General features: G+C 44.8%; 1 protein-coding gene across 9 annotated transcripts in view; it reads left to right on the forward strand.

Moving 5' to 3' along the window:
- rbfox3a (RNA binding fox-1 homolog 3a) overlaps positions 1-15334 on the forward strand; it is a 546865-nt gene that overhangs the window by 485887 nt on the left and 45644 nt on the right. For all 9 annotated transcript variants that reach the window (XM_029120435.2, XM_029120431.1, XM_029120430.1 and 6 more), the window contains one exon: positions 6483-6536. In XM_029120435.2, the coding sequence (XP_028976268.1) occupies positions 6483-6536 (54 nt within the window). The remainder of the gene's footprint in view (positions 1-6482; positions 6537-15334) is intronic.

Below are 15334 nucleotides of genomic sequence, written 5' to 3' on the forward strand. Positions count from 1 at the left end.
CATTACTTTTGATAAGAACCCCATGGTCCTTATAATGTGCACTACTTTTGATAAGATCCTCATGGTCCCTATAACATGCACTACTTTTGATAAGAACCCCATGGTCCCTATAACGTGCACTACTTTTGATAAGAACCCCATGGTCCTTATAATGTGCACTACTTTTGATAAGAACCTCATGGTCCCTATAACGTGCACTACTTTAAAAAAGAACCCCATGTTCCCTATCCCCTCTAGTCGACAAGAAATGTAAAGAGGAACCAGGATGCGATTTGGGATTGAGCAGAAGCTGATAACTGGATGTGTAAGTGAGGGGTTTGGATTTCCCAGCATCATTTGCGGCCACCATTTAAGGTTGGTAAAGTTGTCACATCTGAAACTATACAACTGGGAAAGTCAGGAATGCTGCTATTGTCTTATATGTCGAAATTTTCCAAAACACCATACTCCAAATTCGAAAACGATGTATGTGAGAGTTGTTAGACCGTATTCCCACGTTTGGGAAACTTTATATTTCTCAGGAGTCCCAGTTGCTTCAGAAGCCTGTTCATTTTGCTCCACGCTGAGGGAAACAGGCAAAAATGCAGTCTCCAACGCCGTAGTTATGTTTAATTAATAACCAGGCACTTAGAGAGCCAACCACAAGAGGGTCTTTACTGTCACACTCCCAAAGGTATGGTCCTAAATGACTTGTTACAGTAGTGCACACACGCACACACACACACACACACATAGAAACACCTCCCTCGGACACACACACCTCACTCGGATACACACACCTCCCAAAGACCCACACATACCTCCCTCAGATACACACACCTCCATCGAACACACACACAACGCCCTCAGATACACACACCTCCCACGGGGACACACACCTCCCCCAGATACATAATCCTCCCCACAACACACACACACCTCCATCAGATACACAAACCTCCCACAGATACACGCAAACCTCCCTCAGATACACACACACTTCCCTCAGATACACCCACACACCTCCTTCAGATACACACACACCTTCCTCAGATACACACACACACACACTCCTCCCTCCGACACACACACCTCCGTCAGACACACTCCTCCCCCCGACACACACACACCTCCGTCAGACACACTCCTGCCCCCGACACACACACCCACCCACCACAGAACCCCCTCACAGTCTGTGTGTGTGTTTCTCTGGAGAAGCGAGGTGTACATCAGGGGTCCACTAATGGACTTTTAATGATACCTGCCTAATGATTTCTTCTAGAACCCCCAGCCTACCACCTAGAACCCCTAGCGTTCTACATAGAACTCCTACACTTCTATGCAGCGGCATTCCAAACTGAATATAGAATAATTGTGTCTCTTGGAACGCTCCTGACGTTCCGATTAGCCTTTGTATTCCAGAAGGCTCCATTCCATTCCCTCAGATGTTCCACCATTTGGCCTTTGAGATTGTGTGCAATTATAATTCCCACTCCTAATTTGCAATAACAAATCAGTGCAGAGATGAACATGTGTGTGGTAATGTTGTCTGAGGGGGATAGCTTAGCTTCTATTGTAGTCTCCTGCTGATGGCAATTTATTAGCGGGCCGATTAGCGTTTATACGCTACAGTGTTTGTTTAGGAGGAAGAGAACTGTATGATTAGTCTGTTAAAGAGCAGTTCTCTCTCTCTGACACACACACAGAGATACACACAAAGCAATCTTCATTTACAGTACATTTCGTCTGCACCCCAGGCTTATTAGCTCTAGTATAAACCATTAGCATGGTTAGCATCATTAGCTTCTCTGGTATGTGGGCTACACTAGTCATTCTTCATGAACGGAGGACGTTACCAGGCCTACCAGTCACTGTCAACGAGAGGAGAACCCTCAAGCTGTGATTTTAAAATGCTGCAGTCTGCGTTTGATTTACATTTCCTTGCAAGGAAAACAAATTTAATCGGAGCTAATGGAGGCGACCAAGTTGGGTAACAGCTGCGGCAGGGAGCGTGAAGAATGGAAATGAAGGAGGAGAAGGAGCTGTGAGGAAAAGGGCTACTGTTCTAAGGAGGAGGGATGGAGTCTGAGGATGTGGAAGAGGAGAGGGCTTCATAAAGTGATGAGACGTGCTGTTAAAGGGATGAGACGTGCTGTTAAAGGGATGAGACGTGCTGTTAAAGGGATGAGACGTGTTGTTAAAGGGATGAGACTTGTTGTTAAAGGGATGATATGTGCTGTTAAAGGGATGACACGTTCTGTTAAAGGGATGAAACGTGTTGTTAAAGGGATGAGACGTGCTGTTAAAAGGATTAGACATGTTGTTAAAGGGATTAGACATGTTGTTAAAGGGATTAGACATGTTGTTAAAGGGATTAGACATGTTGTTAAAGGGATTAGACATGCTGTTAAAGGGATTAGACATGTTGTTAAAGGGATTAGACATGTTGTTAAAGGGATTAGACATGTTGTTAAAGGGATTAGACGTGTTGTTAAAGGGATTAGACGTGTTGTTAAAGGGATTAGACGTGTTGTTAAAGGGATGAGACGTGCTGTTATAGGGATGAGACGTGTTGTTAAATGGATGAGACGTGCTGTTAAATGGATGAAACGGGTTGTTATAGGGATGAGACATGCTGTTAAAAGGATGAGACGTTGTTAAAGGGATTAGACATGCTGTTAAAAGGATTAGACATGTTGTTAAAGGGATTAGACGTGTTGTTAAAGGGATTAGACGTGCTGTTAAAGGGATGAGACGTGCTGTTAAAAGGATGAGATGTGCTGTTAAAAGGATGAGACATGCTATTAAAAGGATGAGATGTGCTGTTAAAAGGATGAGACGTGCTGTTAAAAGGATGAGACGTGCTGTTAAAAGGATGAGACATGCTATTAAAAGGATGAGACGTGCTGTTAAAGGAATGCAGGATGGTCATTTAAAGAAGGATGACAGAGATTAAGTCTTAAGGGAGGACAGACCTGTCTTTGGTTTTAGAGCCGGTTAGCATTCAACCGCACACGCATTCTTATACCCCTCTCTCTCTCCCCTCCCTCCCTCCCTCCCTCCCTCTCTCTCTCTCTCTCTCTCTCTCTCTCTCTCCCTCCCTCCCTCCCTCCCTCCCTCCCTCCCTCCCTCCCTCCCTCCCTCTCTCACTCTTTCCTTTTTATCTCTCTCTGACTCTTCTTCCAGTTTTCGAGCCAGGTGATCAATTCTGTTTAGCTTGTGCTTCTGTGTGGGTTTTTATGTGTTTGTGTGTGAGCATGTAGGCATGCTTGCGAGTGTTTCTGCATCCATGCTCCATTCCAAACCTATTGGCTTGACCTTCCCTCCTTTACTCCATCTCTCTCTCCCTTCCTCCTTCTCTCCATCCCTCCTTCTCTCCATCCCTCCTCCTCTCCATCCCTCCTCCTCTCCATCCCTCCATCTGACAGGGTAATTAGTCAGAATGAAATAATGTGGTCATTGTAGACAACAATTAACTGTTGCCTTCATCCCAGTCATTAGGAAGAGTGGAGGTTTGCTTTCATTCTGCTGTGTCTCTAATGATCCCATTGCTCGCCCGCCTGCTCGCCCGCCCACTAGATTGAATGGTTAAGCCTGGTTAAAACCCTAGAACACACACACACATTAACACACTCCCACACACACACACACCCACACACACATTAACACACACTCACTGTGAGGAGAGGATTATATCGCTGCAAGAATAGGAAAATCTCTCCCCATGAAGGAAAAGGGTTTTTTCCAGCTTAAGGGGCTAAGTTTAGGGTACAATTTACAATTGGATCAGAGTTACAGTTACAGGGTTATGAGATAGTGGTTCAATTTGGGATTAGGTGTTTAGTGTTAATGTAAAGGATAGGGTCAAGTTAAGGGTTATGTTTATGGCTAGGGTTGAAGAAAAATAGAATTGTGAAAAGGAATGCATTTTTTATTCTGTCTGTTTGTGTCATTTCATTCTGGAGTAAGCCAGAGGTAGGTTCTTCTGCTGGAAGTGGGCTTCTTATTTTACTTCTCATATAACTGCTACATGGGCGATCCTGCTGATCCACCCCTTATACCAGGTGGGATTAGAGTAGGCTCGACCCATGTTAACATGCAGGACAGTATGTGTTCCCATCTACAGTCTAGACACAACTACTCATTCAAGGGTACTTCTTTATTTTAACTATTTTCCGAATTATAGAATAATAGTGAAGACATCAAAGCTATAAAATAACACATATGGAATCATGCAGCAACCAAGAAAGTGAAATCAAAATATAGTTATATTTTAGAATCTTCAAAGTAGCCACCCTTTGCCTTAATGACACTGGGCATTCTCTCAGCCATGCAGGTAAACTGCACCTAGGACCTGTTTCCATTGTCCAGATATCTGTGGCACGTGTTTCAATGAATGCATTTTTAGTGCGCCTGTTCTTGTTTGTGTGAGCTTCCAGTCCTGTCTAATGAACTGCATTTGTGATATTTGTCTGTGGCAAGCCAATGTCATCCCTGGAGGTGGACAAGGCATTCTATCGTGTGGGGAGTGGTAGAACACATTGGTGATTGGTAAGGCGTTGCTCTGTCGTGTGGGGAGTGGTTGAACACATTGGTCATTGGTAAGGCGTTGCTCTGTCGTGTGGGGAGTGGTTGAACACATTGGTCATTGGCAAGGCGTTGCTCTGTCGTGTGGGGAGTGGTTGAACACATTGGTCATTGGTAAGGCGTTGCTCTGTCGTGTGGGGAGTGGTTGAACACATTGGTCATTGGCAAGGCGTTGCTCTGTCGTGTGGGGAGTGGTTGAACGCATTGGTCATTGGCAAGGCGTTGCTCTGTCGTGTGGGGAGTGGTTGAACACAGATAGAGGTTGACCTTGTCTGTGCTGTGTGGGCGATGCCTTGGTTTGGATGCCATGTTTATTTATTTATTGAAATCAACTACTTGATTCAAGGTCCTGTTATGAGCAGACCAAGGCCAAGGCTGCATAAGCATAGGACTGGGGTGAGGAGGGGGAGGACAACAGAGAGGTTTGATAGAAGATGAGAGAGGAGACAGGGAGAGGACGAAGAGAAGAGAGGAGAGAAGACGAGGGGTCTGCAGCCTGCTGACAGAAGTACCCACTAAAATTCAGACACAGCCACTAAAATTCAGACACATCCACTTTTTTAAATAATGCAAGTTTCCCAACAGCTTGATTTCCCTGTTTTCTGAGGAACTAGAGAGAACAGAGGAGATCAGTGGCAACCATGTCTTTTGGATGTTTTTACTTTCTTGGTTTGTGTATCTGTTTAGCGGACCTGTCTCATCAAAACTGGATTCATGAGTTGAAGATTATGGCACGCCTACCTCTTAGGCCTCTGTACGTCCAAACAGAAAGTTATGTCTAATCCTAACCCTAAGTCAATGTGTTTGAAGGCTCACACACTTGCTTGACGACTTAAACCACTGTGCTACCTTGGAGGTGTAACAACCCAGGTCTTGTCAGGAATAGTTTGTGGGCGTGTCCAGCCTCTTGTTTGGTTTGTTTATGTTTCAGCCCTATATTCACTCCAAAAGGGTCATAGAAAATAACCAGGATGGCACTTCCAGTCTTTGTGATCTTTAAGAGGGCGTGGCTAGCAGCCCTGTCCCTGACTCTAATTATCCAATTAAAATGAGGCATTGAACCAATCAGTGCCATTAGAACTGTGATCAGATAACAGCTTATGCGATTTGCTGGCAATCGCCCTGCAACGAGGTGAGAGGATGACCAGTCAGACAGCTAATTATGACCAGGGCACTCATCACCACAGATAAAACACACATGTATGGTTTATCATTAGCTTTGATGGGAAACGCTCTGCATTCATCTCTCTTTTCCTCTCTACCCTCCACGACTACTATGTTCCCAGTCTCTCCATCCCTCTCTCTCTCTCTCTCTCTCTCTCTCTCTCTCTCCCTCTCTTTTTTTGTAATTTGGAAACGTTTTTTGTGGCCTTTGAAAAAGTTTTTTATCAGGATGGGAACAAAGCAAGAAGTGATGGAAGGAAAACAAGATGATGATGGTCATTAAGTCTATAGTTGTGTGTGTTCTGAGCTGAGCTACTGTATGCAGATTTACACACTAATGCTCATTAAGTCTATAGCTCACATTACAACAGCCTTTCTAACCTCAGCCAGAACATAAAATGGGTGTCATTTTATTGCAAGAGAGAGGGGGGAAAGAAGCATGGCATTAAAAATTGAATTGCTCATTGTTAGTAGAAGAAAGGAGAGGAGTTTGTTAATTCAAAAGGTTGAGTGCTTGACCTTTGCCGTCTGGTTTTACCAGTGTTCGAGGTGTGCAGTGCTGCGTCTTCGTGATTAACTTTGAGTTGCCTTTGCAAGGCTTTCCATTTCAGATGCCACCATTACAACCATCCGGTCCAACTCCAGCTGAATGTTACATGTTCTAATTATTTTATCTGTCTCTTTTCTCTCTCTGTTCTCCCACTTTTTTGTCCCCCCCCCCCTTCTCTCTTTCTCTCTCTTTCTCTCTCCAGCAATATGGGAAGATTTTAGATGTGGAGATTATTTTTAATGAGCGAGGCTCCAAGGTAAGTGTCCTGTAATTTGTGACATTTCATCTCTATTTCTCTCTTCATCTTGCTCTCTTCTCTCTATCCTCTCTTTCTCTTCTCCGTGTCCTTGCTCTATCTCTCTCCCACTGTAAATTCATCCATCTCTAACTTCATGCATCTTTCTAAATGTACCCTTTTGTACAATTCTGTCTAACTTTATCCTTCTTGCTTCATCTAGTGTCAGCTTCTCTCTACATTTCAGTGTCAGCTTCTCTGTTTAATATTTTCCTCTTCATCTATCTATAATCATACTTGCCTCTTTCATCCCTCTATCCACAGGTCTATACCACCATAGAGTAATGAAACACTGATACCAGGACACACATTCCCCCAAACGTCCTCATATTCCCTCAAACATCCCCAAACATATCAGGACCCATATGTCCTGATACGTCCCCATATGTCCTGATATGTCCTGATACGTCCCCATATGTCCTGATAAATCCCCATATGTCCTGATATGTCCTGATACATCCCCATATGTCCTGATACATCCCCATATGTCCTGATACATCCCCATATGTCCTGATTCATCACCATATGTCCTGATTCATCCCCATATGTACTGATAAATCCCCATATGTCCTGATTCATCCCCATATGTCCTGATACATCCCCATATGTCCTGATACGCCCCCATATGTCCTTATATATCCTGATACGTCCCCATATGTCCTGATAAATCCCCTTATTTCCTGATTCATCCCCATATGCCCCCATATGTCCTGATGTGTTCCCTTCTCCATGGTGGGGCATGAAGTAGCATGCTCAAAACAAATAGATAACACTGGGCACTGCTATTAAAAGCTCCCAAGTGATTTTATTATATTGGAGAGAAAACATTCACTAGGCAGTGAATTCTCCTTGATCTCTAGCATCTGCTGAGTCCCAATGGATGTTCATATGTCTTGCTACCAATCTAGTAACAAGCTGCCATTATGCTCACTGGTAATTCTGGAACATGCATATCTTCCATCCATCCTGCTGGTCTATAGAACATGCATGTCTTCCATCCATCCTGCTGGACCAGTAAGCTTCATGCTGACATTGTGCAATCTGATTTTCTAAGCAGTAGGACTTACCAACTCACTAACAAGACCATGGTTACAGTATCATTCACTTCTCATATAGGGCTAAGCAGAAAGGATATTTAAAGTGTTTCTTCTTTTTTTATTTTCTTCTATGTACAAATAATACTTGAAAACGTATTTTTTTCTCCACTCTGTGGCTTTGTACTGGCTATATTCGGAATAAGAATTCTAAACCACCCTTTTCTAGTGAATGAATAAAGAAACTGTTTCTGAGTTTTCTTTGTAACTTCACAACAAGATTCCAAGATCACGGTGGCAACCACAAGTTCATTATTGCACTACCCATAATCCTCTCTTTCTGCTAGCATGTAATGAACCCACTTTAATAAACAATTTATTTCCCGAGGAAGCTACCTCGATTTGCATTCAATATGTTTGTCGCCCTTTGAAAAATGCCCACTCCTCTCCTTCTCTTTGTGTAAGCTAATTATTTACACAAAGAACAGAACACAGTTGAAGAAACAGACAGAGAGAGCAAACATGCAGCAGCCACAAAATGTCAAAAGGATTAATTTTGTCCTCAATTCCCACTTGTATCCCCAATGTATTTTGTTATCTTTTCCCCTCTCAAGGGCAGGTGTGTGAATATATGGGTGTGTGTGTGTGCATATGGGTGTGTATGTGGGTGTGTGTGTATATATATATGGGTTTGTGTATATATATGGGTGTGTGTGTCTATTGATGGGTGTGTGTGTGTATAGATGGGTGTGTGTGTCTATAGATGGGTGTGTGTGTCTGTAGATGGGTGTGTGTGTGTCTATAGATGGGTATGTGTGTGTGTGTGTATAGATGGGTGGGTGTGTGTGTATATGGGTGTGTGTGTGTGTGTTTATGGGTGTGTGGGTGTGTATATGGATGAGTTTGTGTTTTTGGGTGTTTGTGTGCGTATATATATATATATATATATATATATATATATATATATACACACACCTAAAGGATTATTAGGAACACCATACTAATACTGTGTTTGACCCCCTTTCGCCTTCAGAACTGCCTTAATTCTACGTGGCATTGATTCAACAAGGTGCTGAAAGCATTCTTTAGAAATGTTGGCCCATATTGATAGGATAGCATCTGGCAGTTGATGGAGATTTGTGGGATGCACATCGAGGGCACGAAGCTCCCGTTCCACCACATCCCAAAGATGCTCTATTGGGTTGAGATCTGGTTACTGTGGGGGCCATTTCAGTACAGTGAACTCATTGTTATGTTCAAGAAACCAATTTGAAATGATTCGAGCTTTGTGACATGGTGCATTATCCTGCTGGAAGTAGCCATCAGAGGATGGGTACATGGTGGTCATAAAGGGATGGACATGGTCAGAAACAATGCTCAGGTAGGCCGTGGCATTTAAACGATGCCCAATTGGCAGTAAAGTGTGCCAAGAAAACATCCCCCACACCATTACACCACCACCACCAGCCTGCACAGAGGTAACAAGGCATGATGGATCCATGTTCTCATTCTGTTTACACCAAATTCTGACTCTACCATCTGAATGTCTCAACAGAAATCGAGACTCATCAGACCAGGCAACATTCTTCCAGTCTTCAACTGTCCAATTTTGGTGAGCTCGTGCAAATTGTAGCCTCTTTTTCCTATTTGTAGTGGAGATGAGTGGTACCCGGTGGGGTCTTCTGGTGTTGTAGCCCATCCGCCTCAAGGTTGTGCGTGTTGTGGCTTCACAAATGCTTTGCTGCATACCTCGTTTGTAACGAGTGGTTATTTCAGTCAAAGTTGCTCTTCTATCAGCTTGAATCATTTGGCCCATTCTCCTCTGACCTCTAGCATCAACAAGGCATTTTCGCCCACAGGACTGCCACATACTGGATGTTTTTCCCTTTTCACACCATTCTTTGTAAACCCTAGAAATGGTTGTGCGTGAAAATCCCAATAACTGAGCAGATTGTGAAATACTCAGACCGGCCCGTCTGGCACCAACAACCATGCCACGCTCAAAATTGCTTAAATCACCTTTCTTTCCCATTCGGACATTCAGTTTGGAGTTCAGGAGATTGGCTTGACCAGGACCACACCCCTAAATGCATTGAAGCAACTGCCATGTGATTTTTTGATTAGATAATTGCATTAATGAGAAATTGAACAGGTGTTCCTAATAATCCTTTAAGTGAGTATATATATATATATATATGGGTGTGTGTATGTGTGTATATGGGTGTGTGTGTATTTGGGTGTGTGTCTGTGTATGGGTGTGTGTAAATGTGTGTGTGTGTGTGTGTGTGTGTGTGTATATAGGTGTGTGTATGTGTATATGGGTGTGTGTGTGTGTGTGTGTGTGTGTATGTATATACAGTATCTCACAAAAGTGAGTACACCCCTAACATTTTTGTAAATATTTGATTATATCTTAACAGTGTAAAATAAACAACACTGAAAAAATGACACTTTGCTACAATGTAAAGTAGTGAGTGTACAGCTTGTATAACAGTGTACATTTGCTTTCCCCTCAAAATAACTCAACACACAGCCATTAATGTCTAAACCGCTGACAACAAAAGTGAGTACACCCCTAAGTGAAAATGTCCAAATTGGGCCCAATTAGCCAATTCCCATCCCCGGTGTCATGTGACTCATTAGTGTTACAAGGTCTCAGGTGTGAATGGGGAGCAGGTGTGTAAAATTTGGTGTTATCGCCCACACTCCCTCATACTGGTCACTGGAAGTTCAACATGGCACCTCTTAGCAAAGAACTCCCTGAGGATGTGGAAAAAAATATTTTTGCTCTACATAATGATGGCCTAGGCTATAAGAAGATTGACAAGTCCCTGAAACTGAGCTGCAGCACGGTGGCCATGGTCTACCAAACAAGTTGAGTGCACATGCTCAGCATCATATCCAGAGGTTGTCTTTGGGAAATAGACGAATGAGTGCTGCCAGCATTGGTCAAATTGGTCAGCATGCCTGTTGTTCCAGAAGGATGCCTCTTCTAAAGATGATGCATAAGAAAGCCTGCAAATAGTTTGCTGAAGACAAGCTGACTAAGGACATGGATTAATGGAGACCAAGATAAACATATTTGGTTCAGACAGTGTCAAGCGTGTGTGGCGGCAACCAGGTGAGGAGTACAAAGACATGTGTGTCTTGCCTACAGTCAAGCATGGTGGTGGGAGTGTCATGGTCTGGGGCTGCATGAGTGCTTCCGGCACTGGGTAGCTATAGTTCATTGAGGGAACCATGAATGCCAACATGTACTGTGACATACTGAAGCAGAGCATGATCCCCTCCCTTCGGAGACTGGGCCGCAGGGCAGTGTTCCAATATGATAACGACCCCAAACACACCTCCAAGACGACCACTGCCTTGCTAAAGAAGCTGAGGGTAAAGGTGATGGACTGGCCAAACATGTCTCCAGACCAAAACCCTATTGAGCATCTGTGGGGCATCCTCAAACGGAAGGTGGAGGAGTGCAAGGTCGCTAACATCCACCAGCTCTGTGATGTGGTCATGGAGGAGTGGAAGAGGATTCCAGTAGCAACCTGGGAAGCTCTGGTGAACTCCATGCCCAAGAGGGTTAAGGCAGCGCTGGAAAATAATGGTGGCTACACAAACTATTGACACTTTGGGCCCAATTTGGACATTTTCACTTAGGGGTGTACTCACTTTTGATTTACACTGTTATGCAAGCTGTACATTCACTATTTCCATTGTAGCAAAGTGGCATTTTTTCAGTGTTGTCACATGAAAAGATATAATCAAATATTTACAAAAATGTTAGCGGTGTACTCACTTTTTTGAGATACTGTGTATGGGGGTGTGTGTGTAAATGGGGGGGTGTGTGTAAGTGGGTAAGTGGGTGTGTGTTTATGATTGTGTGGGCATATGGGTGTGTATTAGGGCTGCACAATATATTGTTTCAGCATCGACATTGCATCCGCAATAGTCACATCGCAGAACGGGCGATTTAGTAAGTAAACATATATCAGTCTACAATATATATTTTTTTCAAATGGAAACTAACATTTTATCTGTCTGATATAACGTAATTTACCCCCAATGTATGGGTTATTGGATACACAGTTAATTATATAAATAATAATTATTTTAAACACGGAGTTCGTTGCTGCACGTGGTTGACATGCAGGCTCTGCTTGCGCGTGACAAAATGAAGAGCGAAGAACAGCCAAAAAAGACCGAAATTGCGGATTTGGTTGCAAAAAGAAATGACAGACAGGATGATGTTGACCAATTGCAATTGTTGCCACAACACGACGCAACAAGACCAATTTGTTTGATTTTTTAAGGCGGCACAGCAAATCTTCGTATGACAAGTGCAAAGCATCTCAATGCCGTCCAAAGCAAAAACACCATACAAGAAAGGTTCCAAACGGCAGAGAGAAATCACCGATTCAATAACATTTCACGTCGCCAAAGACATGGTACCAATTAACACGGTTACCAAAGAGTGTTTTAAAACATGATCCTTTTGTAATGCCAACTATTTTGTGGTTTGTAATGCCAACTATTTTTCTCAAGTTACCATCCCAGAGCTGTGCAAGAAATGTAAGACACAAGTTCAAACAGAGCTGTCACAAGTGGAATATTATATAGCAACAACAGACTTGTGGTCCAGCCGGACACAAGAGCCCTACATAAGTTTGACCATACACTTTATTAATGAGGACTTCCATCTGAAAAGTCGCTGTTTGCAAACTGCATTTTTCCCAGCGGATCATACAAGTGAGAACATGGCAACAGGGATGAGAGAAGCTTTAGCTGATTGGGGCCTAGATGACAATCGTCTAGTCTGTATAACTACAGACAATGCCGCGAACATGGTGAAGGCTGCCGCCCTGAACAAGTGGACCAGATTGCAGTGCTTTGGCCTCAGACTGCATCTTGCAGGTGGTAAATTATGCCCAATTGCACATTCTATTTTACTACTGTTGCTATTGCTATACTATTACTGTTACAAATTATTACCTAGCAACCTGTTCTGAAATATAACAATTTCCATTAATTTTAAGTGTAGAGGATGGGGCTGGTAACAAGGATACAGACTGTCAGGTTGATAGCCAAAACTTTTTCTGAAGACATCCCCTGTTTTTTCATATAGCAATATATATCACAGAAAAACAAAATATCTCATTGTCCGTTATTTCCAATATTGTGCATCCCTAATATGTGTGTGTATATGGGTGTGTTTGTGTTTATGGGTGTGTGTTTGTGTTTATGAGTGTGTGTGTGTGTGTGTGTGTATATGGGTGTGTGTGTGTGTGTGTGTGTGTGTGTGTGCACGCACACATACAGAACCACACCACTGCTTTACATATTATCTACTAAGGCAGTTACAGGATGTTTTTCTGCTTTCCAAAATGGCACCCTATTCCTTACCTAGTGTACTAATCTCATTGAGCCCTGGTCCACACTAGAATATGGTGCAGTTTGGCCTAGTGTGGATTGGTTTTGTACAACATGATGTTCAACACACCTCAAATCCGACCTACCGTGTAGACCGCTCCTCAGATTCAACCTGCAGTGTAGACCATTCCTCAGACCCGACCTGCCTTGTAGACCGCTCCTCAGATCCGACCTACCTTGTAGACCGCTCCTCAGATCCGACCTGCTGTGTAGACCACTCCTCAGATCCGACCTGCCTTGTAGACCGCTCCTCATATTCGACCTGCAGTGTAGACCGCTCCTCAGTTCTGACCTACCGTGTAGACCGCTCCTCAGACCCGTCCTGCCTTGTAGACCGCTCCTCAGACCCGACCTGCCTTGTAGACTGCTCCTCAGACCCGACCTGCCTTGTAGACTGCTCCTCAGACCCGACCTGCCTTGTAGACCGCTCCTCAGACCCGACCTGCCTTGTAGACCGCTCCTCAGACCCGACCTGCCGTGTAGACCGCTCCTCAGATCCGACCTGCCGTGTAGACCGCTCCTCAGATCCGACCTGCCTTGTAGACCGCTCCTCAGATTCAACCTGCAGTGTAGACCACTCCTCAGACCCGACCTGCCTTGTAGACCGCTCCTCAGACCCGACCTGCCTTGTAGACCGCTCCTCAGATTCAACCTGCAGTGTAGAGAGCTCCTCAGACCCGACCTGCCGTGTAGACCACTCCTCAGATCCGACCTACCTTGTAGACCGCTCCTCAGATCCGACCTGCCGTGTAGACCGCTCCTCAGATCCGACCTGCCTTGTAGACCGCTCCTCAGATTCGACCTGCAGTGTAGACCGCTCCTCAGTTCTGACCTACCGTGTAGACCGCTCCTCAGACCCGTCCTGCCTTGTAGACCGCTCCTCAGACCCGACCTGCCTTGTAGACCGCTCCTCAGACCCGACCTGCCTTGTAGACCGCTCCTCAGACCCGACCTGCCTTGTAGACCGCTCCTCAGATTCAACCTGCAGTGTAGAGAGCTCCTCAGACCCGACCTGCCGTGTAGACCACTCCTCAGATCCGACCTACCTTGTAGACCGCTCCTCAGATCCGACCTGCCGTGTAGACCGCTCCTCAGATCCGACCTGCCTTGTAGACCGCTCCTCAGATTCGACCTGCAGTGTAGACCGCTCCTCAGTTCTGACCTACCGTGTAGACCGCTCCTCAGACCCGTCCTGCCTTGTAGACCGCTCCTCAGACCCGACCTGCCTTGTAGACCGCTCCTCAGACCTGACTTGCCTTGTAGACCGCTCCTCAGACCCGACTTGCCTTGTAGACCGCTCCTCAGACCCGACCTGCCTTGTAGACCGCTCCTCAGATCCGACCTGCGTGTAGACCGCTCCTCAGATCCGACCTGCCTTGTAGACCACTCCTCAGATTCAACCTGCAGTGTAGACCGCTCCTCATATCCGACCTGCCTTGTAGACCGCTCCTCAGACCCGACCTGCCTTGTAGACCGCTCCTCAGACCCGACCTGCCTTGTAGACCGCTCCTCAGATTCAACCTGCAGTGTAGACTGCTCCTCAGATCCGACCTGCCTTGTAGACCACTCCTCAGATTCAACCTGCAGTGTAGACCGCTCCTCATATCCGACCTGCCTTGTAGACCGCTCCTCAGACCCGACCTGCCTTGTAGACCGCTCCTCAGACCCGACCTGCCTTGTAGACCGCTCCTCAGATTCAACCTGCAGTGTAGACTGCTCCTCAGACCCGACCTGCCATGTAGACCGCTACTCAGACCCAACCTGCCATTAACTCAGAGATGCACAAATACTTTTCCATTAAGTTAAAACATAATAAATAACAACCTTTGCAGGGAAAACTGGTCTTTCTCTGGAAGGTAGAGAGATAAATGAGCCTTCTGAGAGAACATTGACCGGAGTGATTGTGCCTGTGTTTCATTGGCCAGCCTAGTGTCAAGGCTGGGCCTCTTGGATGAGCTGCAGTGTGAGGCCTTCAGCAGGCTTTCGCTCCCTCCATTAATACATTTTTATCCGACTGATCCTCTGTCAGTCAGTGGAGGGTAAATTCAGATTATTTCACCTACTTTTTGTGGAAATGTCTTGCTGCAAGAACTTTCTTTTTACCCTGACCAGAAGTCAGTTTTCTCCTGACTACACTAGTGACGAGGAAGAATTCTGTTAGAAAACCTGTTGGAATGAAGATGTCTGGCACACACATATGACACACACACACACACACACAAGCAAACATACACACAGAGTTGGAGTGTTGTTTTTTAATGCAGAGTTGGAGTGTTGGGTGTTGTGTTTCAGGTGTTATTT

This window comes from Esox lucius, chromosome 6 (genome assembly GCF_011004845.1).
Source record: "Esox lucius isolate fEsoLuc1 chromosome 6, fEsoLuc1.pri, whole genome shotgun sequence".
Classification (NCBI taxonomy): domain Eukaryota; kingdom Metazoa; phylum Chordata; class Actinopteri; order Esociformes; family Esocidae; genus Esox; species Esox lucius.